The sequence below is a fragment of the Neolamprologus multifasciatus genome, chromosome 18 (assembly GCF_963576455.1).
Source record: "Neolamprologus multifasciatus chromosome 18, fNeoMul1.2, whole genome shotgun sequence".
NCBI classification, from domain to species: Eukaryota; Metazoa; Chordata; class Actinopteri; order Cichliformes; family Cichlidae; genus Neolamprologus; species Neolamprologus multifasciatus.
In genome coordinates this window covers 25946349-25972609 of record NC_140456.1, presented here as the reverse complement: position 1 = coordinate 25972609, position 26261 = coordinate 25946349, and the positions used below count along the sequence as shown (strand labels likewise).

Genomic DNA, 26261 nt, shown 5'->3' with positions numbered 1-26261 from the left:
GGGATCAGATTAGTTTAGGTATTATGTTGGAAACCTGTTAGTACATACACTCTGGGACTCTGGGCCCTTTAACCGTGTCTGCTGAAAAAAAGTGCATCTGAACTACAGTTTAAAAAGCGAAAAAAAACTGTAACGATCACTGGGCTTACACACCTGAAATACAAGTCTCCTAACACCCATCACTCAACTAGTATTTCCAGCTCTTTCAACACCCTGTGATGCACAAGAGAGTATGTCGTGGCTGCAGCCAATTAAAAAGTCTAAAGTGCCAGCCTAGCCAGCTTTTGAGATCCACCCTCGGCTTGCTGGAACTCCCTCCGGTTGCCCTGCGCTGTTAAATTTCCAGTAGGTCAGGGTTCCCTATAGGGCCTCCACAGTAACCATTACCTTAGCTGAACAATTAGCTTATTAGACACAACTTAAACTGGCTCTGAGTAAACCAATAAGACAAAGCTAAAACCTGAAACTGAAGAAGCTTAGAAAACAAACAGCTCCATGTAACTTTAATTCTCTCCTCAAGTCTCTTTATCGTGCTATGACCTGTGAGGGATTTGTATATCCTAACTTAAAGTGGCTCTTTAAAAGTTCTTTGTCCGGTGTTGAAATACTTAATTGTCATTAAAGGTCATTTTCCTTGCCCGATTATTATTATTGTTATTTTTCTTTTACTGTGTAACATATTTATGCCAGTCAAATACTGATCATATAGTGTTCCATTTATCAGATAGGGCTCTTTGTCATCCTTCAGTGAGCTCTTTCTCCCTCTGTCACTTTCCACTTGGTGTGTTAGTCACATTATTTCATTTTTAGCAGTCGTGAGGTGATCTGTGCTACTTTGCAATTCAAGAGCCTCATTAGCGTTTCATTGACGTGTGACAGCAGCCTCCAACACAGATGGTACATGTTACATACATGCTCCCTGCACACTCAACATGCCCATCAGACATTCATAGAAAATCCAGACTGAAGTTTAGACTCTTATATAAAATAATAATCATGAAAATGAATTGTGTGTGTGTGCGTGTGTGTGTGACAGAGGTGTATTTGTCACATGCAAGTGTGCCTTTTGTTCTCCATCCTGCTGCCTGGGGAGGTGTCTCTTGTAAAACAGGTTTTAAGGTTTAAGGTGAAGTACTAAAATGAACTTGAATATGATGACATACTTCCTCTGGTTGAAAACTCTTACAGTGAGTGAAAATGCTCTTCTTTTTAAGTCCCCCCCCCCCCCCCCCCCCCCGCTCCTCTAAAAAACCAGAGTTTTTTGCTTGTCATCATTGTTTTCTCTGGTCATCCTGTCTCTCCACTGCGGTGACTGTACCGAGAATTTCCCCATGTCGTGGGAGACAAAGTAAATAGTGTGAGGGTCATCCTATGGAAAGTGCTCACCATAATTGCCATTCCACTTTAAGTGCAGTGTGTCTGACTTTTTTTTCCCATCAGGGGCTCAATCCTTTTTTTTCTTTTACCAAGAAAGAAAAACATTATGAAATGAAACTGACAGATTAAAGCTTCATATAGGAGTAAAGGGCTTTAGATTAAAAGCTTACCCGATAACACAAAACAAGGGATTTCCCTATGATGATGGGAGTATCTGTGTGATATTCTTCTAACTTGTAGCAGATACTTAATAGTGAACTTTCCTTCTTGCTGCAGTCTTTGTGTATAACTCCTTCGTTCCTTTACCACCACCATCATCATCATCATCAGCCTTATGTTTTCAGACCAAGCAGTGTCTGTCAGTCTTGTGCCACTTTAGTTTTCTGGCCACGTGCCTTGCTGCTGCTTCTTGTTTTCTTCTTTTTTAATCTATTTGAGAGCTGAAGTACCACAATGAGATTGTCCAGCTTTAGAAACGATGGGATGCTTCATTTAATAGGTGATTCCCCACCCCCACCTTCCCTTAAGAAATAGCACAACATAATATTGCATGAAGTAAGAGGAAGGAAAATCACCCCAACTGTCGCTGAGGGCGTCCTGCTCTACCTGTTTTAAAACTGGAGGGATCGCCCATCCCTGGTCTAAGGCGGTATCTGAAAATCTGATTTGGCTGTGGTTCTGGATCTTGATGGTTTGTCAACAAACTGCATTGTGTCTGATTGTGTCTCATCCCTGTGTCTGAGCTGGATCGGTGTCCCCTCCTGTTTCAGTGCGATCCGAGTCTCTTTGTTCAAATCAAAGCTACCAGAGGTCACTCAGTTATAGCAAATTATATGCCAATAATAACTCGTTACTTTAGATCAACTTGTATCCAGGACTTATGCTACTTCCAACTGAGCACATCCAATCATTAAAGTTTGATTTCAGTTTCTAAAAGTCACCTTCAAATACAGGTTAACTTATACAATAACTGCATCTTTTTCCAAACTGATTAGGTTAGTTTGATTTTTGTTTACATTTTGCTTGAGGACACATACCAGTAGCCCACAGCAAGAAATCTCGACCGTTCTGGGTCACTGGGAGAACATATGGCTTAACAATATAATCCAGAAATTACTGACCTTAATATTGTGATGAATATGTACAGCACCAAGTATAGCATTGCATACATTTGGATTTGCTTTAAGTATAGTAACAATATGGGGCGTTTTTCTCCTTAGACGGACCGAGACACTGGAGGAAAAAGTACTGAAAGAGGGGGAAAACAAAAAAGGGGACAAACTCACAACATCATTTTCACTCAGAAACTTTGATGTGCATCACTGACCATAATTTGCCCAGGCTCAAACAATTTTCTTTTCCATGACTTCAACAGCTCAGTGGGGGTCGGGAATCCAACCTGTTAACTTTCTTCCTGAGATATATGTGTGTGTACAGACACATACACAGCATAGTGACATCTAAGCTGTTATTTGTGGCGGTATCAAAGGAAATGTGTCTGCGTGGTGTTTAATGGTTCAGTCTGTTGCCTACATGCTTGTTGGCAGGCAACAGGATCTCCTGCCTTCAGCCTATAAGCCAGCTATATTGTGAGCTTGTAAAAAAAAAACAGAGAGGGGGAAAAAATCCCTCTTATCGATTCTGCTTCCAACATAGCAACTGACTGCTGATTGGCTAACCTGCGGCATGGTCTCGGACTGCCATTGGCTGATCGCGTAGCGTGAAACCGTGGAATCGGACGGAGACAGAGGAGAGGAGAGACGCGATTGGCTGCTGCAAACTGAAAGCAAAAACCTCTTTTTTCTGAAAGCCTCCAAGACAGTTGATGGTGTGTGTGTTTTAGGCGTGACTCCAAAGGTAATTCGTTCTGCTACCCCCCTCTACTCCAGTCGGGACTTATTTAAACTGAGAACTAGTAAGCGAGTTGTAGCACTGAGGTGTACTGACAAGAAAAAAAAGTGGAGGGAGAGGGCCTCTGAGGAAAAATATGTAGGGGGGCTGGGTTTTTACATACGTTCAACTCTTATAGCTGGAAGCCAGGCGAAAGTAGATGTTAGCAGTGATAGCCAAACTGCTATAAAAGCTAATAGTTTGGGGGTCATAGCCATGTGGCAGTGTACTTTATGTGCAAAGAAAATGTAGAAAAGGCCCAGCTTGACCTTTCAAGCCTTCATTTTAATAACCAGGAGGGAGAGAAATAGGCCCTGCACTTTCTCCGCTCTCCTTCCTGCCCCACATATTTTTCTTCCCACCCTCTCCCTGTCTTTGGGACACTCAAGCAGCCGCCTGAGGGTGACTCATTGGTACACTCTGTCCTATCCAGAGCCCTCGAATAGTAAGACTACGGAAGTGCTTAGCGGCCACTTGGAATATATGTGAATATAGAGAGGCAGCGCTACAAACAAAGAACAGAGCACTGCAAAGCCTAATGTTCGGGTTATGACAAAAGTAAGAAGCGGGGAAAGATTTAAAAGCCCAGTCTTTAGGCTAAATCTTTATTTAGGTAAATGCATCAGCAGATGAGGTGTAGTTTTTATTACCCAGCTCAAGTTATTGGAGCTTAATTAGCTGCTGATGTTAAAAGGTGACAGGTGTCACTTGAATTTGTGCAATCAATATATACTAATTCCACAATACAGGATTAATATGATAACATAGATAATACAATCAAAAGCATTTATTTAGGCATTTAGAATAGTTTCTCATTTATGTTATGCAATTGTTATTTTTATAACATTAGGTAATTCCCACCGTGAATACATTTGTTGAAAGCGCCTTGAGGTGACTGCCGTTATGATTTGGCACTATATAAATAAAAATAAATTGAATTGTTATATTTAGGTAATATTTCACTTGACCAACCCTGCAAAAGTCAAGTTTTGGAGCTTGATTTCATAATGCTGGATGAAATAACATTAAGATAAAGTCAGTTGCAATTACTCAACAATTGTTCTTGGTTGCTAATATGAGTTTGGTGATTTAATCTAACATCAGTTAACCTATCCAAAATCTACCAATTTGTTGGTGAATAATCCACAAATATGTTCTGTTGCATACAGTCTTGTTTTTTAAACAACTTAAATTTTGAAAATGCAATTCAAACTTCTGTGCTGCTATATCTCTATGCCACAGATATGTTGCTAAATTTCAGGAATGGTTGCGAGGCTCCATGATCTGCAATTGGTGAAAAAAAAAAAATCAATTGGAGTGAATGAGACATGATGTGACTCTTACCATTCGAGGGCTGTGGTGCTATCTATCTAGCTACACTGCGTCTGGTGAGTCCTAGCCAGGCTTGCATGCTGCCTGTCCACCTACTCTCCATGCTGACACAGGTAAGAGGTAGTAATCCGTGGCCTGGAACTCTCCCCCAGTACATCCCTGCCCTCTGCACCTCATTAATCCTTACCTAACACAGACCTTCTGTGATGGTTGAAAGAGGCCACCTGTTGCTGTGGTCACACAGGTGGCCAGTGGTGGTGTCATCCAGGGTCAACGTTATCATCATACACCCCAGTGGCAATACATGTGTTTTTCTGAGGATTTTGCACTGGTGAAATTAGCAAATTCAGTGTAATTGTCAGACAGGGGTGATGCCGACTGTGTGATAAACCTAGAAGGGAAAAAAACCCAAGCTGCTCTCAAGTACCAAATGTTAATTTGCTTTTCTTTTTCCTTTACAGAAGGATCAAAAATTTGAAAATGCAAGTGAGAGCCATGCAAAGCATGTTCCTAAAAATTTTTTTGAAGTGACTCAACGGCAGTCAGGCTGAGTACGGAAGAGCCTGCGCACATCCTGCTATTGTCTTTATCGCTTCCTTTCTCTCCCATCTGTCTGCAGCGTGTCCTCCAGTGCCCTCGCTGTCTCCCACCTCTGCAAACTCAAAGATAAGCTCATTGGACTACCATGGCTTTAGTAAAGACGGTAAACCCAACGTAAGTAAGTGTTAAGCATAATTTTTGGTCACTGGAACTTTAACAGCACTTAAAATAACAAAGCTGCCTTCAACCTTTTTATGATTAATGTGAATAATAATAATTTTTAAAAAGTCTTTCTTGAACAGTGTTAGCAACAGACTTGAATTAGTTGACAAAACCATCATCAGTTTATTGTCTTTCAGCAAGAAAAAGGTCAGGATCTCACATTGCTTAGCGTCACCTGAGGAATTTCCTCAGTCCCCCAGTGAAGTTTGATTATTTTAAGAGGCTTAAACAACCTACTTCCATAAAGCAACCTTTAGAAATACTTTTTTTTTTTTTATTGTGTCTCTGTACAGAGCGTCTATTGTCCTCAAACTCGAAAAATGTGCCAAGTTCAACATGGATTCCTTTCCTCTTAAGCTATGTAGGCTGCATGTCATGGAAAAAAACATTCATAGCTCAAGCAATGCCACAGTTCAAGTAATGGAGGCAGGATACTTCCGGACCTCTGGCAGTTCACACAAACATTGGAGGCCACATCATACCAGTGCCACTAAAGAGTGCATTTTTGTGGCAAATGTCAACCTCTTGCAACAGCAATACCTTCACCACCACCACCGTCATCATACATTGCAACAATAGAAATACTGTTGGATTGCACTTTCTTCAAGCTTTCATCTTGTGGCATGTTTATAGAAAAAATATATATAGAATACAAAAAGCTTATACTTCTTTGAGTAACAGAATATAACATACAGTACTTCAGATTATGTTTTGATCAGCACATCAGCAGGTGTACATAAACTGCCCTACCCTTGCCCAAATGCAATTACTGGACTAAACAGGGATGTAGTTCTGCTCAATATTTAGTGTTTTGGTCAATGGGTATATGCTCTTACTATGGTATTCTACAGGATGTTAATGCTACATAATTATCCATTGTATATGAATGTCAGTTTATTTAAAAAATAAAATATAAAATAAAAAGAAAGAAAAAAAAAGGGGGGGTGGGGGGGTGGAAATAACCAAGATGCACCGCAACGTTTCACAAATTCATGTGGCATAATTTTACCCAAAAAAATTACTTGGCCCTCCAAACCACCTGGATGAAACTGCATGTTTACACCATTCCCCCACCCCACAAAAGCACTTTGTAGTAATAATCCAATATACATCTCAAACACATGGGTCAAATTTTAAAAACTGAACAGTTTAACTCGAAACATCTCTAGCAATGTGAATTCTTGGCTTAAAGAAAAAGTGCAGCACCTGACGTCAGTGAGTAAATCTCAGGTGGTCAGCATCCCTACCCAAAAGGTGTGTGTTAAACAAATGGCAATAAATGAAGTACAAAAAAAAAAAGTCTGAAAGCTTAAAACAGTCTCTTTGAAAAAAATAAAATAATTCAAGCTGACATTCAAGTTGCGGTCCCACTTCTGTGAAAGCCCATTCATAAAACCGTTGGAATCACTGTAGTGCAAAAAAAAAAAAAAAAAAAAAAAGTTTTTATACAATGCACCCTGATGCAGTCTCTCGCAGTAAACATGTCCTTTTGTCTGTCACCACTGGATTACATCTCTGGAGCGGCAGGGGCCATCCCTGACGTGTGTTTTGGAGTCTGTATCAGTTTGTGTTGTTCCTCTGCGTGCTGTGAAGGTGTGGCTGCAGCTTTGGCGTGCACTGGATGTGACAGCCGCACATCCAGGGCGTCATTGTGTTGCACTAATGAGTGCAGGCGATAGTGCAGGACAAGGTCTTTCAGTGAACAGTGGACGTCATAGGGCTCGGCAAAGCCGTATCCGTGCGGTGTGCTGTAGATCATGCAATGCTTGACTTCTTCGTTTACGCTTTAACAGAGAGAAGGACATCTGTAAGTGTCATGTGATCAAATCAAGAGCAACAAGCATCTCAAACAGATTCCATTTTTTTTTAGGCCAAAATGTTGGACTTACACAACGGAGCAGGCGTAACATCCCTGTTTGCTGCTCTCGCGGATCAGAAATGTTCCAGGGACTTTGCCTTGAAGCATCTCCTCTGCCTGCGTCCGACTCAGTTCACCAACAAACCAGCTCGTCTCATCCTGATGTGGCAAATTCTTCTCATCTCCCTTTAGCACATACGTACTGAAAGAAAGAGGGTGGTTGTCATGTCTCTTTCAATTCTGTCTTCCAATAACAAGTTATATTTATTAATTAAAATTAATGTTTTTAAATTAAAATAAATAAAAAGAACGTGTTTAAACTTACTCATCAAGGCTGTCGCTATGTACCCCCAGCCAATCATTTATGCGTTTCTGCCGTACACCTTTGTGATTAAGCCAGCTGCAAGGAGAAGAAAAATTAAACATTATAACCCCTAATGATTGTTACCACAAAACAATATAATAATAATAATAATAATAATAATAATAATAATAATAATAATCTGATGTCACTTACTTGAGGTACTGGTCTCTCATGATGCGTAGCTGGATGAGGTCTGGCCGCAGGTTGTTAATCTTCCTGTCCGTCTCTCTGTAATCCTCCACCTGCGTCCTCAAGTCTTCCTCTAAATGAATTTTGCTGTCATAGATCTCTGCGAGACGGCACTTCAGCTTCTCGTAGTGTATCAGAAAGCTGATGAGGGAAAGGACAGGTCATAAGTGTGAGCAGAGTTTAGGGGTTTATGTGCAAAATGCACCCACATTTTAAGAGCCCCCCCGGCCACTGTGCAATAAAGTACCTCTCCAAATCTTTGTCAATTCCCTCCAAATGGCTGCTTCTCTCAAACTCCTCTCCGTAGCGCTCCTGCTCACGACACTGCTCCTCAAAGATCATCATAGTCTCATTAAAAGCCTCTATTGCCGTGCGCTTCATCTGGATCTCCTGTGTCATACAGAGTATATCCATTCAGAAAAGACTCAGGCATTTGTTAAAAGTAAATCAGACCCTTTAGAAAATAATTTTATTATTATTATTTTTTTTTTTTAAGGCTGCATTTTTAACCTGTGAGGTCTTTGTGAAGGCTTCGTAGAGACGATCAAACTCCTTTGATTTCTCTTGGTACTGACTGTGGACCTCCTTAAGCTTTCTTCCAGTCACATCCACATTGTCCTCTTTCACCTAAACACAGAAATTGTATTTGCTTAGACAACGCGTATCCTTGTGTTTATAAAGAAAAATAAATTTGTATTTACTCACGAACCTGCTGGAAACGGGACACAGGATGGGTAAGCATCAGATCCAGTGAGGCATTATATTCCACCAAGGGATGGTGCTGATAGTACCAAATAAGCTCCACCACCGACGTGAATGTGAGAGGGTCTGAGAAGCCATACTTCCCGTCACGGTGGTAAATCTTGATCAGCTTGTTGTGCCCGTCTTTTCTAAAAATTTGAGTAGAGAAAAAAAATTAGATCAGTGCAAAATATAATTTAAACCTCACCATTAATATTTTCTTTTAGCGCTGCGCTTGGAATCACTGTGCTCCTTTTCTCTTCATCTTACCTTAATGTCAGCGTAAAGTCTCCCTGCAGCTTTGTGGATGCATCGCGCACCAGAAAGGAGCCATCAGGTGTGTCTCGGAGCTTCTCGTTTACCTCCTCCCTGTGGGAAGAGTCAGTTCATGCTTAACGGAATTCAACGTGCCAATATGTTTAACAATCAAAACATCACACGAGATCTTTGTAGAAAGGATGGGATATTTGCTGAAGGACTGCGGACGTTCTCATCCTTTACCTTGTTATGTCACCCCAGTACCATTCAGCGTCCTGTAGCGAATGCGCAGGAGGCGAAAGGCAGTTGTTGTTCATGGTGGAAGATGGTGGCTTTGTTGACCTGGGAGGGAGAGCTGCATGCGAAAGACAAAACAAAGATGGAATGAAATGCAAAGGTTTCCCCTCTTTTCTTAGAGATTTTAAACACAATAATCTGCCACAAGATCTACTTAAGCAGTTACTGTAAACACGACCCCTTCAATATTATGAACCCCCCTCCCCATCCATCCAGCCAGCCAGCAAATGAGGCACACAGTTTGTAACACCCTTGCTTGATGAAGCCTGTCAAGATCTGAGAACATGCCCGGGCAAGTTTCCAAGTTGCCAAATCATTACCAAGATCTTCAGTGATGTCATTACTAAAAATATAAATGTAGCTTATGAGTTAATAACTTTTAAATTTGTTTTTTAAATTAATTATTCCAAATACTTTAATTATAAAAACCATTATACACTAACCAGTATCCAACTCTTGTGAAATAAATGAAAGTCCATTCTCTAAAGTTTGCCTCTGGCACCGTCCTGAATTGCATGACTGGCATTTAATAGGCTATAAATTATATTTTGAGTCTCTTGGACCACCCTTTTCATTTTATAACCATTGCGAGCTTAGAGATCATAAGTTTTCCATCAACCCTGAAGGGAGGAAGGGGGGGGGGGGGGGATCCGTGACTCTGGCTTGAAGACTAAGCGTTTTCCTTAAAAATGAAAAACGAGGGGAAACCGCATCAAGAGGAGTGAAGGGCGATATATTTCACTGCAGGACAAAAGTGCCTTTCACGAGGCAGTTAGGGAGAATACAAGAGCACCCTCACACAGGGGAAAGTGTGGCTTTCTCCCACCATCCGCTCACCTTCCCCCCCCCCCCCCCCCCTCTCCTCCTGACCTCAAAAATAAACAAAAGACAGGTGCAGCAGTTCAGTGAAACGCTGCGGCTCCTGAACTCTGCAAAAAAATTAAAGTCTGCACACCTTTCCCCCCTCCTCCTCTCACGGAGTCCTGCCAAAAACACTCCACCGGCTTCCAAACGCCACATGCTTGCACTAGTACATGCACTAGCAATGCATGCAAGAAATATCTCTATATCTATCTATCTATCTATCTATCTATCTATCTATCTATCTATCTATCTATCTATATATATAGAGAGAGAGAGAGAGAGAGAGAGAGACTGGCTGACCCACTGTCTTCATTTTTGTTGTGCTTCCTACACCCTGTATTGTCGTCACAGTTTTTCAGAAGCTCTCATAAACCTCTCCTGCAAGCTACTTAATTAACTGTAGCCCACTTAGTATAGCTATCCGTAAATTAAATAAGTGTATTAAAGCTAAGGACTCTGACGCAGTTTTTTTTTTTTTACTAATCAATTAGCCAAATTCAATTAACTCAAATCGGCTACAGGACATTAGCAAAACGTTTTCGGCGCAGTAATAACGCAAAAGCAAACAGGCTACAAAATAAGCTGCAGGCGAGTTTATCGGAGCTAAGTCATGAGACGAGCTGCCTGTAGCCTACTTTCTGAGCTAGCGAGCAAATTAACCACGGCTGGCTGCAGTGGAGAACAAAGCGGTCGTTCATTAACGCACCCGCGACTATATTCTCTATAAAATGCACTCTTTCCTCTGCCGCACGCGTTTGGGTACGTGTCGTTTAGGTTTAGTGGGACGACTCAAAGCCGCTGTGCATCCCTGTCAAAGTTTGCCATATGTGCCGAGACAAAAGAAAAGAGGCAAGCCACTGCGCCTGGTTCTCCGAAAGGTATTACGTAATTGCCAAGTGAATTGCGCTATGCATGCCTGGGCAATGCCACTGGGAGAGCGCAGCACTGAGGACCTGACCATTGCAACGCTTTGCCGACACCTGCACAGCATTTTCTCAGATGTCAGCTTTACTAACAGATATTAACCGATAAGAAAAAAAGAAGAAGAAAGCGGGGCATTGATAAAACGCTCCCCGACCCCCCGCAGATCAGATAATGGCTGGTTTTAACCCTAACTTACCTGGTGCTTGGTCCATTTCGATGTAGAATAAACCTTCGGGAGGATAAATCATTCCTGTTTCACTAGAGTAGTCCAGGTTGCCGCTGTTGTCTTCGCAAGTCTGAGCAAAAAAAAAAAAAAAAAAATGCACGTTTCTTTTAACCTAATTTAAGCTAGGCTACTTAAGAGTATTCGCAGACGCCACGTCCTACATTCACGTGAATAAAAAGATAACTCCTTGGATTCCGCGTCCATAAGCATCCCACAGTCAAAAATTTAGTGTTCTGAAATCGCCTTTCTAAACAGAGACCATTTTCATACATAATAGATTATCAGTCCGTGCCTTCTCACTATGTGGCGGCGCTCTAGTTCATCTGGGAAGTGGAGCGACTTTAAAGGGCTGTTCGTAACATCATCTTGGTACAGTCCAAGCTGCTACCACAGTAGGGGTGTTCGTTTTCTTGTTGGGATCCCGTGTCGTGTACAAAAAGGAGCTATTGAAATGTATCCTACGTAATTATTTAAAAGTAAGCGTTTTAAATAAAAAAAATAACATATATGCACTTAAATAAGTAAATTGTGTTAGCAGATATATGGCGTTTTCCACATAACATCCACGAACCCCTAAAAGTGTAATAGTACATCCCAGACCGTTTCATTCAGATCCCCTCAAGCTTTGCCCTAACAGCTGAAAAATCCTTTGCTGTACATGAATGGATATTTTTTAAGTTAAAATTACGAAATGAAAATATTTAACGTGTATCTTTTAAGCAATCAAGAATTAGAGCAGTTTCAGCCATTATGGTTGCTCCAGTTTATTGATAAGTGAACACGTTCTAAGAAAACAATGTCCTGTTACAGGTTTTAGCATAATTAAACTTGGTTGGCTAAAACACCTTTTGTAGTTTCCTAGTTGGCAAGTAAGTATTATATTCTTGTTGAGCTTGCCAGACACGTTCAGCAACAGTAAATGGCATCTTGGCTGACACCGCTCATAATTACTGCTGATGTGAGATCATCCAGTTAAAGATAGCAGGTGTGTAACCACCTGTACACTTTAGGTCTGAAAGAAGTGGTTATTTTACAGTGACACATTTTGCTATTTCTTGCCTCATATGCTAAAAATGGCCAGAGTATTAACAGTACTGTCCTCTTATGTGTTCGGAATGGATGAATACACACATTGTAGTTTGCTCATGACACAGAATGACATTGTGCTGTAAATTTAAACAGCCATGGCCTCTTCCACCAGTTGAATTTAGTGGCTACAGAGAGAGAGAGAGAGTGAAACAATGCCCGCTTGGTCAGAGGTCTGCCTCTGTTGGTGTCCAGGCGTTTATAGCCGCTCCCCTTTTGACCCAAGTTTAGAAAGTCAGGGGAGGTAATTGCCTGCAGCATTCCTTTTTCCCATCAGTAAGTTGATTCTTTCCTGTATCCAGTCTTTACCCAAGAAACACTGAACTAGCTGCCATGATCAACCTTGTTAAGACAACAAAAAGCACAATTATAGGTGGATGTGGGTCATTTAAGCAAACACAAATTGAGATTATTAACTTGTATAATAAAATTCACATTAGTCTGTAATTTGCTTGTTGCACTAAATCTGAGTTTAACTTTCTGATTGATGGCTGTGGGATGTTGGCATGTTTCTCAGTCCTTACATCCACCGTGCAGCAGCTATGTAACTGGGTGCTCACACGTGTCTGAGTGTTTGTGTGCTCCCGGTGCCCCCATACTTGAAGAAGCCTTGAAGTTTGTCATGGCGTACCACTCGGCTGCTTCCCCTTCCCCCCCACTTCCACTGCCACAGTGTCAGAAGAGCACAGAATTTGCCCCCTTTAACTTCAGGGTCTGACCTCTGTGCCACATTTCACAGCCACCACCCTCCTGAAACAGAAGACAGCTGGGGCTCCAGATATTTTAGCAGGGGGACAGTGGGTCTCTGGGCTCTGTGGTTCAGATGTGTTGCTTCTTGATCAGCATTAGAAAAAGTTAACTAATTAACTAATTAGGTTATGCTGTGTGTTCCCTGTGCGTCAGTCGCATTCGTTGTGTGTACGTGTAATGATCAGGGAGAGGGAGGGCTGTCCTGTGGGATAAACCTTTAGGCTCTGCACCCCAGATCCAGGCAGTCCTGATGGGATCAGTGAAGACTAATCGGAAGATTAACAGGATAGGCTGATACTGCAAGCCTGCCAGCTGCCTGCTAGCTGATGTGACTCATCTTGATATCCACCACTGCAGTATGCCACCAGATTGTGGTAGTGCTGGGAAACACTGTGTGCGAGCTTTAAATTAATAGGCAGATGTTTCTCTGTGCAGAAAACAGCTCAAGTTTTATTTTGTTAGGTTTAAATTTTGACACCAATCTGACAAACAAGAGAAAGTCCATTTTAAGCAGTAAGGAAAGTAGGTGTCAGCTAAATTATAGTTTTTAATTTCTGACAGGAAAAGAAATGTAAATAAACTAGAGACAATTTTATGAATCGATCACACCAGCTGCAATGCCTCCAAATCCATATGCAGTCATCCCTACATTTATTACATGAGTACTTAGCACTAATGAGTTGGGCCACCAATAAATTCAAACGTGGCCCGGTACAAACTCTGTGATGTCCAGTTGTGCCCACGTGCGCAGGTTATTGACTAATTCAAAGCAACCCAGTGAAGTGTGATGTGTGCTCCCTAAACCAGAGAATTTCTAGTGATCTCTTGTGTCCTCTACACGTGCAAAAAAGTGAGTGCAGGAAATGTCCCATGTGATTATCTTACATTTTTCACAGTTTATATGTAAAAGTGATCACAGACTCACAAGGTGAAAACAACATATATTTTATTACAGCTGTTAACTGGAACCCAGGAGATTGGGAATTATGATTGGTTTGGTCTCATAGAGATTGTTAGATCAGTGTGATTATGGTGCGCTATATGTTAACTCTAGGGAAATTATGAAATGAGTGTTAATCCTCATATTTAAGAGTGTTAAGTGTTTACATGATAGTCCTCCTGCTGGTATTCACTCAGCCACAATAAGTCAAACAAGCAATACTGGACTTAGTGGAATAATCTCGTGTTTTTTTTAGAATAATGATTGTTTAGACTTTGTTAAGGAACGTTATTAATCAGATGTTTTTTTATATTCCTCTATAGTGCAGTGTGGGCTGACACAGTATGGAGAAATCATTTCTTAGTTCAGTTCACCAGTGTCAGTATCTGTGTCATGGTCTTGCACTGTAGCCCTGAGCAAACTGCACTTCTCTTAAACCTTCTGTACTGTAGTGTGCTACTATTCACGGCCATTGAAGGGATGCATAATGGCCTTGGCAGGGCGTACGACATTCACCATGGAGAGACTGTGGGATTTCCCTGATCCGCAGCCAGAACCAGCACACAAAGCACGCAGCAGTCCTGCCAGAGGCAACTCAACTGTGGGCAGAGTGTAGGGCGGCTATGGTCTGGACCCCAGGACCCTGCCATTGAGGAAATGTAAGTGGGGACAGTGTCTGAACGGCTTGAGTTGGAACAGAAAAACCTTGGATGACCAAAACTATGAGCTTCAAATAGCTGGGCCCTGGGAAACATAGCTTGTTCTTTTAGGGAGGTCAAAGAGAAGCCAAAAAGAGGAAAAAAGAGGAAAAAAATAAAACCAGTGTTTGATGGATGGAATGTTAAATTGGAGGCTACTGTTACTATAGACATCAGGAAAACGGACATATCATTTTTCCAAATGCTCCAGTGCTGCCCCTCTCTTTCTCCGTCCTCTGAATTATCTCCTACAGGTCATGCCTACCTCTCATCATCTGTCACTCCATACCGTCAGAGCCTAATCTTATTAACCGAGGTGACAACTGAGGTCCTTGTGGCATGTCACCTCATAATATCTGCTAGTTTGGTGTCTTACTTATGCAGAAGATGACTATTCAGTGGTATCAGCAGCTTCTGTTTCTCTGAGCTGAGGCTTTCCCCGGCTCTGTGGTGAGCCAAATCAAGGCTGGAGATGAAACCCTAATGCCAAATGAATCCATGAGATGCTGTCATTTCCTGTCCTTCTATCATATAAGTATAGGTATGGATCCATGTAGGTAATTGGGCTGCAAGTAACAAAATTTTGTTGCTGAATAAGATGATGATCTTTTTTTCCCCAAGTGTTTCAAATATCAGAAATACAGAAAAACAACCTTTAATGTACTTTTTTTGTCATTACTGTCAAGCTGAAAAATAATTGTAAAACAATGTTTAAAGTTAGACTTTCTGTGTTACCTATAATATTCTGTGAACAGTTTCCAATGTGAACAACACAATTCTTACGTATGTAACTTACTCCTCAGTGCCTCTATTCCACATCCAGTAATATTGTTTTTCAGATATGTTGGAAGTCAGATTTCAGAACTATCACTCTTGATTTAGTGCATTCTAGTAGTAAAGTAGGAAAAGCAAGAAAAAACAGGCCTTGTTTTGGTTTTGAGTTAGAGCCATTCATGTATCACTATCAAAAACACAGCTACACCACATTTATGGATAGAGCTTGGTCAGTTTAACTTTAAGTTTTACAGTTTTACTACTGTTTATATTCACTGCCACCATTTTGGATTGTTAACTCTTGGTTGGTGGGGTTGCTCCCACTTTTTGAGTAGGAAATCCGAGTTGAGGAGACACTCTAGATTAACATTACAATTGAAAACTAGGAAATTTGGACTTCCAAGTTAATCTGTAATGGAATAATCGACAGTAAGCAACATTAGCTTAAGTTAGCTTAGCAATAGAGTCCAATAATCACTAATAATGACATACATTTAGCGCCCAGTGAAACACAAAGTCCATATAAAGACAAAGCAACAGAAAAAGATGTTGGTTCAAATAGCAGTTTGCTTGAGGCAGCGTTGGCAAGGAATCAAGACATGGTTAGCCAGCAAGCTGCTATGTTAGTTAGCACTTTTTCCCGGAAATAGGACTAACGTTACCTAGATTAAACCATGTGCAGTATTAAATGTAGCTTCTGGGTCTGAAAAGCAAAGCTAACATGGAGGTGCTTAAACCTGCATTCTTCTTAATGGCCAGGATGTGATGCCTTGGTTGCAAAAAGACCCATAGATGTTTATGGAAAACATACTGTGTCTTTCTTTTGGCTGATTACCAGGCAAACCAGCTAGATGTTATCTAATGTAGCAAAATAATGTTAAGTGAAGAAGTTTGGCTAATTTATAAATGACCAAGCTCATCATGCTGACTATTATATGTTGAACATTATAGTGAAAAAGCATTTACTCCCATCAACATTTGTTATTATTTTCCATGCAGGCCTCGCTGGCTTCGGTTAAGGTCAGAGTTCATGATTCAACAATAGGAAAGAGACAGGACAAAAACAGCATCCATCAGCGTTTTGGAGTGGTCTAGTCAAAGCCAGGACTTAAATCAGATTGAGATGGTTTGGCATGACCTTAAAAAGTTTGTTTATGCTGGAAAGGCCTCCAATATGACTGAATTTAAAAAAAATTCTGCAGAGAAGAGTGGGCCAAAATTCATTCATATGTGAATGTGAAAGACACACTGCTAGTTGATTGACTGCTTGGTGGCAGTTCTTGCTGCCACAACCAGTTATTAGGGTTAGGCGATAATTACTTTTTTCACACGGGGGCAGGTAGATTTGGTTATCTCTTTTCCTTTAAATAATGAAATCATCATTTAGAAACTGCATTTTATATTTAGTTATTTATCTTTGTCTAATATTAGACATTAGTATTACTTTCATGATCTGAAACATGGAAGTGTGACTAATATGAAAAAAATAGGAACTCACAAAGGGGGAGAATAGTTTTTCAAAGCACTGTATAAACACAAGTTACAGCTAGCCTTTTCCCTTTTTGCAGTACTAGCCATGAAGCGTGCAAGGCCAGGCTGGATAGTGTACTACTTTGTCACGTACAAATCAACTTTGTAGTCTTTATAGTCATATCTGGTATGCAGTGTATATACAGTGGTCTCTCAGTAAGTCCAGTTCAATAAACAGAGTGTGATATAGATACACAACATAAACACAGAATTGCAACATATGCAGGACAGTCCCATGGAGGCCTAGCTCTCCTCACTGTTTTGGCAAATGACGGTTCCCACACGGAGTGAAAGCATGAGCGGTGCCAGATAATCTGATGGGTTTTTTGTTTCTTGTCCAGAGCCAGGTGTAAATAACTATTTTAGCAGTTTAGCTCCATTCACTGAGGACTAATTCACGAGTGATCTCTACTGCCCCGGCTGAATTGCAGCCAATTTCTGTACAATGGGAGTCATAGGCATGACTCTCCTAGATTATCTGTGTACAAACTCGAGCAACAGGATGTTGACTACAGTTGCTCTTCTCCCAAACCGAAGTGGCAACAGGTGTCATTAATATTCATATTCCTTGATGTTCTTGAAGAAGCATTAAATTGCTTGTTTTGCCTGACGAATACTCCGAAAATCAATGATGTTCAGTTAGTAATAAAGGCATTTTACTTGGAAAGTAAATTCTAAAACTCACAGCTCTGCAAACAAAGATGATATTATTCTTGATACAGTGTGTGACAAATTGGTTTGTGCACAGAAAAGTCATGTTGTAGTCAGCCCTCAGCTTAAGCAGCAGAATTTCTGTGATGATTTGTGTCAATTCTAACTCTTTAAATAGGAGTCATGTGTGTCAGTGACCAAATGGTATATAGCTGGAAACCTCTCTCTCTCTCTCTCTCTCTCTCACACACACACACACACACACACACACAAACACACACATGCAAACACACACAATCCGAGCCTTTCATGCAAGGCAAAATTGAGAAGCTGAGACCTCTTTCAAGCTCCTGGGCAGTTTCCCCCCTTGTATAAAGGGACACTACTCTACTTGGCTACACAGCCATCACATCAGCACTATAACTCTATTAGGCACAGCTCCAGGACACACTAAGCAACCCGTAGTCTACAATGGCATCATTGTCAGCGGGGATTGCAGCTATTGTCATCCATGCTACAGGATTTATTCCCCTCCTCCCATATTGCGACCTTCACCTCTGACCCTTGCTGCCATCTCACATGCTCAAGGGACTGAGCGCTTGTGCGGTGTTATGCCGTCCAAAGTCTTAAATACCCCTTCACAATGACCGAAGCCTCCTAAGTGGATTCTCTTGATAGCACCGCTCCTGGGACGATTCAGGTTAGTGTCAGCAAGGAGAGAGGGTTGGGAAGGGGTCAAAATAAGGAGCTGTGATGGGACTGATTGACCCTTAGAAAGGGTCAGTTAGAAGGCATGAGAGGAGAGGAGCTGCCTAAATGGCTCTTTTCTCTCCTTTTCTCCCCCTGGCCAGGGCAGAGAATCTGTATAGTTATTTATGAGCGTGTGGGAGAGCAAGTGGGGCTGCTGTGAAAACCACCAGACCTCTTTGTTGTAAAGACTGGGCTGAGGTGCCTGCGGTTGGTTCTGTCATATATACATGCACATGCAAGTGCTCACACACACTATTAAGAACCCCTCCCAGAGCGGCAAGGACAGAGGAGAGGACACTGTTGCGAGGCAGATTTGCAAAATGAGGTGTGTCTCACACAATAGCTGTCAGCAGTTTGATAGGTGCTTCTCGGGCATGTAGACCCCAACAAACTTCAGCTGGAAGCCACTGACATTAATTTGAACCAAAGTTGACACACGTTTGTTTAATGTGATTACTGAGATGGAAGGATTTTTATTAACAACTGTTATTCCTGCCATTGCATTATTAATAAAAAAAAAACTATTTTAAACAGTATGACCTCCACCACTAAACGTTTAACGAATTACTGCATTCGTCGACACAGTCACTCCAAATTATTGTTTTGTTGCTACTAAGGCAGTGATTCAGAATATGCCCGTGCTGGAGTTTTGTTGAGTATTTTTCTGCTGTATTCTGATGCATGCCTGAGACAGTAAATTCGTGATTTCTGAGGTTACCATGAGTCACATATTCCTCATTGTAGAGAATAAATTAGCATTGCCTTCCCAGAATTGCATAAAGTTACTGTTCACACCACTGCAGCACGTCTGCCAGTGTAACACACACCACTTCTTTTTTTCCCCCCTTTCCCTGACAAAGTTAAATTAAGCTTGAATTTCACGCTGAAGTCAAATGGTCATGATGTCATGGTTTGAGGACAGAATGACTCGGTTTGTCTGTTGACTGAGAAGGCCTATTCTTGCATGTTTGGGTGGGAGCGTAGCATATAATTGCAGAGCGGGATAGCATGAGGGGATGGGGGAGGGAGCGAGTTAGCACGCAACATGAGTTTTGGCCCACAGTTGCTGGTGTGGGTGCCAAACTTGTCCAGAGGGCTGCTGTGTGTATCTGTGTGCGAAGCTAAGTTCTGCTCTGCCTAGAGGCTCGCACCGTTCCAAGACACATCTTTCATTTGCACACGCTGAATAACTTAGGGGAGCCCAAGGCAGTCTGGACAGGGGATGGATCTGGTTTTATGTGCTTTTTTAGGGGATGTTGGGCCATTGCCTGGCTGCGTGAGTGTGTGCAAACGCAGGAGAGTCCAGATCTTTTCTGGACGTGCAAGATTCTTCTTCTGAGTGTCCCTTTTCAGAACCGTTGCATTGTTTAGTTGTCAAGTTAGTTGTTAGGGAGCAACCAAACCACTGTACACGTGTTGCAGCCATTTGAGGATTACACTGATCCAAAAATCTGACAGTAAAAGAACAGAATGGAAAGCTTTGTCGGTCTTTTCATATCCTCTCGGTGGGAGGTAAAAGCCAGGACCTCCAGACATGGGCTAGCACTGGTGGGTGTTAATGGGGGAGTTTGAGCGCTCAACAGCCAACCAGATGGACAGCCAAACACTGTGCATTTAGGAAGATCATATGGGATAACCTTGCAAAGACAGATTGACATTTTGCTGACAAAACAAACCACCCCTGTCCGGCACGCAAATTGCCCCCTTCCCTTTTAGCCAGTATACACACACACACACACACACGTGCACAAACTCTCATACAAATACCTTAAGTGGTATGTGCTTACACAGGCTTTAAGGAAGTTATTTCAGCATGTGTTAAGAACTCGACGGGGAGCCATAACAATAAGAGGATAGGACAGAAGAATCTACAACTACACAACTCCTGCGCAAACAATAGCACCTGTGTAAATGGCACAGCCTTGAGCCAAAAGGACAGCAAGTAAATTCATTTTCTGAGTCATGCTTTGGGATTTCATTTGGTGCTTTAAGGCCAAAGGTTGGGATGTATGTCCCAGAAGGTAAAGAGTGGTATTATCAGTCCTAATTTTCCCTGCTAATAGAATTAGACTGCTTCTAAAAAGATCAAGTGTACAGCAAACTAAAGTAGGTCTTTAAAACTATTTCAATTGGTTATGTTAAATCTGTTTAACCACGTAGATAAATCCAGCCTTATCAGATTCCATTACGTGACCCCAGCCCCCTTTTATCTCCTTTTGGTGTAGTCAAAACATTTCACTCGGTTTAGAACAGAACAAAATATTCTCAGTCATGAAAGAACAGAAATCATCAGGAGTCACATTACCCCGGTCTATGAAACCGCCGAGTCTCCCTGCAACAATTTGAATACGCTCCACATGATTTATGGCACATAAACTTCCTTCCACCCACACACAACACAAATTTACATCAGTAATACAGCTTGTACCCACACTGTGTGTTCCAAAATACTGATTACATTTGTTGTCATAACATTTAACGTAAATTACTACTGTCATCTTTCCACTTCACGCGTGCGTCTGTGGCCTTTTCACCACACTCTCCATGTCGGCACAGGAGATTCTGTGCGAGAGATGACTGTACTCTAAAAGTGCTGACTGCACAAGGTGAAATTGTCGCGGTAACCCAGAAAAATGATGGCAAAGACCGTTTAACTCATCTGGTTTTGATGAGTTTTATAGAAAAAAGACAAATTACACAGGGAGTGGTAGCTTTGCAGATTAAGTGTAGTCATATTAACTGTTAAGAAAAAAAGAAATATAAGTGCAACAATACAAACGGTTACATTGCATTCTGGGAAATTTTCTAATGACTCGGTCATATGAGAGAAGAAATAGGATGATACAATTCCTGTACTTAGGAGAAACTAGTTGTTGTTTGATGACTGCCCCATGATTACATAGTTTTTTTTATCCAAACAATTTCTGTCTAACATATGATTCCCGAAAAATAGCCAACATGTTTCAATCCGTCTGTGCTATTGTGTGCAACTTGTTTGGGAGTCAACTCAACTGGTTGCCAGCTGGTTGTGTTGTGGTTATATTTCCATATAAAAGCAAGGTTGCTGAGTCCTCATGTCATTTTGCAGTTAGATTGCTATCCTGCATCAACTATGTCACGATTTATGGAGGAATTTGGTAAATTTGTATGCCATCATAAAGCCTGCTGACTTTTTTCATCAGTATTAATTAATTATTAATTCATTCAGTATATTTTTTACGATCCAATACCTGGGAAATAATTCCCAACAGCCTGCATTTTGAGTTTAGTGCTATTTAGCAAATATTTAAATGCTAACCCCCTCCAAATAAAATGACTTTGGGACACTGTCCTCTTCTCTTTGTTTGTTTCGGATGAAGGAGCTGGACATGTTTCTGTAAAAATGGCCTTCAGTGTATTTACACATGTGCATAACTGGACATCACACACATCTTATTTTTTGGGGAGCTTTAAGATTAAAAACCATTCAGTGTCCAATTTGCATCCACACACAGACCTCTGCAGGGTAATGTCTGGAAAAGTTTGCACATGTGTGAAAACAGCTTAAGATGACAGTTGAGCCAAAAAATCTCATGCGCTACACCTATGCATGTTGCGTCTGTTTTAGTGACCGTGTTAACATGCTGAGCTCAAATCAGCAGCACTCGCGCTGTTTATGCTGCACAACAAGATAATTTGATCTTTGGAAAGTGTCCCGTGAGAATATTTTACTACTCTGCCGCTGCCCGTATGCTGATTTTTCATGGTGGATTTGTTCCTTTAAATACGAGAACTTGGAAAAAGATCCGTTAATGGATTTGTTAGCTTAATTTGTTTAGTGATAAATATTACGGTGAAATTCGCTCATGTGGTCCCACTCTTCCTGTAAAACCCCCTGGAGTGAAAACAAAGATGAGCTTAGTGAATGGATTTAATCCTGTTTGATCATCTAACGAGGATATTGCATGTTGCTTGAAGGTCAGAGGCCTCTTAAGTTGGTATAGCTACTTTGACAATTACGCCTGTCACAGAGCGTTAGCTTTTATCAGCAATGGAAATGTCAAAAGGTAAACAGGTCACTAATAGCCCGAGCCGGGGCTTTGACTGCAGAAACATAGTTGTGTGCTCAGATGTTCTGGGTGAAGCACAGACAGCCAGAAAAACAAACAGACTGGCAAGCAGGCAGCACGGAGGCGAGCACACAGTTGTGACAAAGAAATCCTCAAGATCACATGGTCGTGAAGATAGTTTATGCCGCATGTCAAACCCTTCTCAGTTTGATTACACTCATCATGCTCAAATTTATGTTACCCACAGAGATTCTTGCTTGTGCTATTTTGGTGAGGGCTGTTGCTTGGGCTTGTCTCTGACGATTCAGCTAAGTCTTGCCCTCTCTCTGCCCAGCTCCCACACATACACACACATGCACACGCACACACACTACGTTCCCTTTCTCTGTCTTTCCCTCCTCGCTGCCCAACCACATTGCCACACTCAGTTTTCCATGGCTTGTCATTCCCTGGTGCTCTGCGAACTAAGTAAATTCACAACACAATCCGGAAATAGTGTTCCAGGAGGAGAGGGTGGGAAGGAAAATCCCTTGACTGGTGCTGGCAAGAAGTCGGGAGAGAGAGAGAGAGAAATGGTATTAGAGCCATTCACACTTCATACAAGACTTGTTCCTTTCACAAAATTCTCTTTTTCATTCAGAGCTCTGGCTCTTTACATTTAATAGTTTTGGTGTGAAACTCAATTGTTCAACAGAGAGAAACACACACTTAGTGCACACGTGCACAGGTTCAGAAACTGTGCACATGTGCACTAACTAAACAGGCCATCGGTGGCAGAGGTTAACTTATCTTTAGGCCAAGTGGTCAAAGGTCAGTATTAAAAAAGGGCAGATGTCTCTGTAGAGGCAGGAGTGGAGGAGTGGAGCACAAGGTGCATGGGCAAATGTTGTCTGAATTAGTTCAGAGTCTGAGAGAGGAAGCGGGCAGAGCCGGGTGAAGACAGGAGGTGTGCCAGCAGGTTAAAAGCAGGGTCAACTCCATAACTAAGGTGTCATCTGGATACCTCTCCACAGCTGCCAATCACCATCAGGCCACAGCGAGACATGCAGCGACAACAGTCCCTACAATTATCTAGTACATGCCCAGGAAATGTTCTGTGCCTGTTGTGCAATTGCCTCTTGGTCAGGGTGGTAAAATGTTCCACCTTCATTCGTCAGAGGATGTGGTCAGATCTCAGCTGAGAAGCCTGGGACTGTATATACGAAGCAGCTGTGGAACTTCATCGCTCAGATCGGATCAGTATATTCGGTATTAGTTAAAAATGAAATGTGCTTTTGCAGGAAAGAAAATAAGATAATAAGACCCTGTCGCTGATCTTTAAATGTGTTTAGCTTGGTGCCTGCTTGGTGCCTGTTAAATGGCCAACAAATGCCTTGCTCACTTTTTACAAGGGGAGGACAGCCTGCGTGAGTATGTCTTACTATAACAGTCAGTAACATGAGATGGGGAACCACACAACCGCTAAATCAGTAAAATGGGAACCCACAGTCACTGTAATTTGGGAGAGAGCTGGTTAACCGCCCCTCATAATGGATGGTGTTTCTGTTTAGCCTAAGGCGTTGGAGCTGAGGTCATATGCAAACAAGGCAGATCCTAGGGCCTTATAGCATTTGTACATATATTTGATTGAGTTTGCAAAAACATGTTCTTTGACAGGCCACATGAGGCTCTGTAGCTGAACTCTTTTAAAAGGCCAGAACTACTGTCACACCTTGGACCTACATCACCCTGCACATGACCTAACAAGCAAAGGATCTCCCGGTTTGATCAAACACATTATGGGCTGTGGTGACACCTTGCATATAAGGGAGCAGCCTAAACTAGCCTAATAAGAGTTGACACCAAACCTAGCAAATACTTAGTATTGTGTTTTTGTGGGTGGTACAATATACCCAGCGTGGAAACGAACCAAAATCCTGGTCCCCACAAGTTTGAAGGCATTTTTGAGATTCAAAATGTGGTTTTAGGGACAGGGTTACAGTTGGGTTATGGTTAGGCATTCATTTTTCATGGTTAGGGTTAGGGTAAGGGTATGTCAGTTAGATGTCCCCACAAGATATGAATACCTGACGTGTGTGTTTGATTGCATGAGTGTGTCTACTATTAGACCAGCTAAGACCATACAATTGTGTTTCAGTTTTGCAGTTTTACTGTGAATTATTTTACACTAATTGCACGTGTCTCTGTTTGTGTAGTTCACCCATGTGGTCTATGGGCTGACCCAAGCTGACCCATTTCAGAGTTCTTCATAGGTCTTTATTAATTACTTGTATGCCAAAATATGTGTTTATAAGGAAATTGTTGTTTCTGAATAGGTCAAGACTCCCACTACATTGTTTATCCAGTTCAGCTTATTAGCAAGCATTAGCATGTACATGCCACCTATGTCTTTGTACAGTGTACTCAGTTCATTTGATTGTCAACTAGTTCTAACTAGTAACTATTCTGATATTTAAGTACATTTTTTAAGGTGGCATATACTGGTTATTTTCCACTCAGTAATTTGACTCTTGGAACCTTCTAGAGTAACTTTGCATAATTTACAGTTTAAAATAATCTTTTATTTTATCTTATAATGGGCCTGCAGTCCCTCGGGTCATCTTAAAGAGGCCTTAAAGAATCTTTCTTCTGATTGGCTGCTTCTCGTAAACAGAAGATCCAGACAGCAGCTGGGTGTGGCTGCTGTGCTCACAGTAAATAAATCAATAAAACTGTGGAAATGTAAATCTAAATTGCTAAAACTCTGATTTTGGCCTATACGGATTACATGCACACATTGACCACATGAATTGAAATCAATGTGAAAATCCACCATTAGCTGTATATAGATGGCTGATCATAAGGAAAAGCATAATAAAGAGCCACATTAAGTTATAAAGCCTCTCTCGATCTGTATTTTCTGAGTAATCAATCATGAAAACGATCCAGTTAAACTTAACTAAATGTTATAATTTCAGCTTTACTTGAACCATGTGTTGATTGTATTAATTTTATTATTTTTTGGAGAATGTTCCTTTAAATGATTACATCATCCACTTTGCTCCTTTTTCCCCTTCACCATGTCCCTCTGTACTCCCAGCCTTTTCTGCCCAGAGACAATTGGCTAATTCACCAGTGTAAAACACTGCCACCTCCTGATCCACAGGACCGCCAGCTGTCTGGCACACCTTTCCGTGGCACGCTTAGTCCATCCTAACATTCAAAATCACATCTCTCGCATCAGAATATGCAGACTCAACGATGTTAGCTGCAGGTTTCATTACCACATGACTTCAGCCATATTTTCATTAGTGGGGGAAAAGAAATGGAGAACAGATTCATTTGCCTCACGGTCACAACCAGCCCTGCCTGGGTTTATTACATGTTATGCTGTGTGATGGTGATGGTGTGCCATCTAGTGGAAGAAATGAGGAAAATCCCATCACGCCATTGCCTAAAGACATCTATACTGTGACATTCCCTGCTAAAACGTCTGCATTTTCGCACAAGGACAGTGTAAAAAATTACAGCTTGATTTTGCGTGTTGATCACATTTTGTGTTATCCGGGTCACAAGAGAAAGCGTACAGTTGCAGTACTTCTTTTGCTTTTCCCACAGGCTCAGCTGACATCCACGAGTCTGTGACTTTAAGAGACGACCAGGACACACTGCAAAGCTTCCATGAACACTCAAAGTTTCTTTGTTATCGGCTTCATAAAAAAAGGTGCTGGAGGGGAAGAAGCACAGAGCGATTTATGTAGCAGTTTTTTTTTTGTTTGGAGGTCTTTGATTTTGCAGCCACTCGTTTCACATGATGTCTAGTTTCTCCAGACAACAGGTGGTTCTTTTATAGCAATATGTTTGCTTTGATGTTTGTTTTTTCACTTTTTTCTTCTTTTTTTGTAAAAATAAAAAGAAGACTAGTGTGGAAAATGGGGGGAGTTTTCTGGTTTATATATAAATAAATAAAAA

The 26261-nt window shown here is 41.4% G+C and overlaps 1 protein-coding gene and 1 long non-coding RNA gene across 2 annotated transcripts; one reads left to right on the top strand and one right to left on the bottom strand.

Moving 5' to 3' along the window:
- Window positions 1-1966: 1966 nt before the first annotated feature.
- Window positions 1967-8437, top strand: LOC146498115 (uncharacterized). The gene is made up of 3 exons (XR_014870474.1): window positions 1967-3234; window positions 5219-5313; window positions 7232-8437. It is a non-coding gene; the product is annotated as an uncharacterized LOC146498115 (long non-coding RNA).
- On the bottom strand, window positions 5461-11418 carry LOC146498114 (phosphatidylinositol 3-kinase regulatory subunit gamma-like). The gene is made up of 10 exons (XM_085139241.1): window positions 11053-11418; window positions 9015-9126; window positions 8784-8882; window positions 8482-8662; window positions 8283-8399; window positions 8020-8162; window positions 7737-7913; window positions 7545-7619; window positions 7251-7421; window positions 5461-7145 (listed from the first exon to the last, which is right to left on the bottom strand). Exons 1-10 carry the CDS (start codon window positions 11102-11104, stop codon window positions 6869-6871), a joined length of 1404 nt encoding a protein of 467 aa, XP_084995367.1. The 5' UTR covers window positions 11105-11418; the 3' UTR covers window positions 5461-6868.
- Window positions 11419-26261: the final 14843 nt, after the last annotated feature.

Coding starts and splice junctions, on each gene's coding strand:
- LOC146498114 (XM_085139241.1), bottom strand. CDS start 11,104: ATGATTTATCCTCCCGAAGGTTTATTCTACATCGAAATGGACCAAGCA. Junction 8,663..8,783: donor GACTTTACGCTGACATTAAG/GTAAGATGAAGA, acceptor TCAAATTTTTAG/AAAAGACGGGCACAACAAGC. Junction 7,146..7,250: donor TGTTACGCCTGCTCCGTTGT/GTAAGTCCAACA, acceptor TCTCTGTTAAAG/CGTAAACGAAGAAGTCAAGC.